General features: G+C 40.3%; 1 protein-coding gene across 1 annotated transcript in view; it reads left to right on the plus strand.

The window, feature by feature from the left end:
* LOC103521252 (GATA zinc finger domain-containing protein 14-like) overlaps positions 1-613 on the plus strand; it is a gene marked incomplete at its 3' end in the record, with an annotated part of 4,508 nt that extends 3,895 nt beyond the window's left edge. The window contains exon 2 of the mRNA XM_008486358.1: positions 502-613. Coding sequence (XP_008484580.1) covers positions 502-613 — 112 coding nt within the window. The remainder of the gene's footprint in view (positions 1-501) is intronic.
* Positions 614-1,003: the final 390 nt, after the last annotated feature.

Consider the following 1,003-nt stretch of genomic DNA (forward strand, 5'->3'; position numbering starts at 1 on the left):
TACCTTCTGATCAATAAGATATTTTCGTCTTTTGACTGGAAATTCTTTCTATCTTCAGATAATGTCGAGGACAATGTTCAATCTTTTCATACATTTGTTCACGATGTCATCAAATGCTTCGTCCCATCCTTCCACATCAGAAAGGATTCATATCCCATCTGGTACACATCTTATCTGAAGACATTGATTATCAGGAAAAAGCTAGCACACCGTTTATACAAATCCACTTTTTCTCCACATCATTACAACGAATTTTCAAGACTGCGTTCACTCTGCAAATCTGTCTCAGTCCAGTGTTATTCTTCCTATGTGTCGTCTGTCGAGAAAAACATCAGGACCAACCCAAGGTATTTCTGGAAATATGAAAGATCCCTTCGAACTGATTCTTCCCTTCCTAAAAACTTGGAATACAATGGCGAACGCTCATCCTCTCCAGAATCATCTGCAAACCTTTTCCGTCGTCATTTTGAATCTGCTTTTACTTCCTCTCCTGGATTTCAGTTATCTTGTGACTTAGGATTATCTGACTCTCTGTCTTCAGTGTCCATTTCTAGGGCAGAAATCTTGGGCAAGTTGAAATCTTTGAATGTCCATAAAGGATCTGGCCCAGACGGTATACCCAATCGGTTTCTAAAGGAATGTCGTTTCTCTTTAGCTTTTCCCTTGTTTCTACTCTTTAACCAGTCTTTGAGTCAGGGTGTTTTCCCCCGTCATTGGAAAAAGTGCTTCATCTCTCCTATCCCTAAGCGTGGTGTTTCCAAAACTTTTGTGACCAACTATCGACCCATTGCAATCCTGTCAGCCGTTCCTAAAATATTCGAGTCTTTGGTTCTTGACAAACTTCTTCCCTTTATTCATCATAGTATCATTCCTCATCAGCACGGCTTCATTCCTGGCAAATCTGTTTCCACCAATCTTCTTGAATATTCTAATTTCATCTCTTCCAACCTCTCTTCTGGAACTCAAGTTGACTCCATCTATCTCGACCTCACCAAGGCATTTG

The sequence above is a fragment of the Diaphorina citri genome, unplaced genomic scaffold (assembly GCF_000475195.1).
Source record: "Diaphorina citri unplaced genomic scaffold, Diaci psyllid genome assembly version 1.1 scaffold4855, whole genome shotgun sequence".
NCBI lineage: Eukaryota > Metazoa > Arthropoda > Insecta > Hemiptera > Psyllidae > Diaphorina > Diaphorina citri.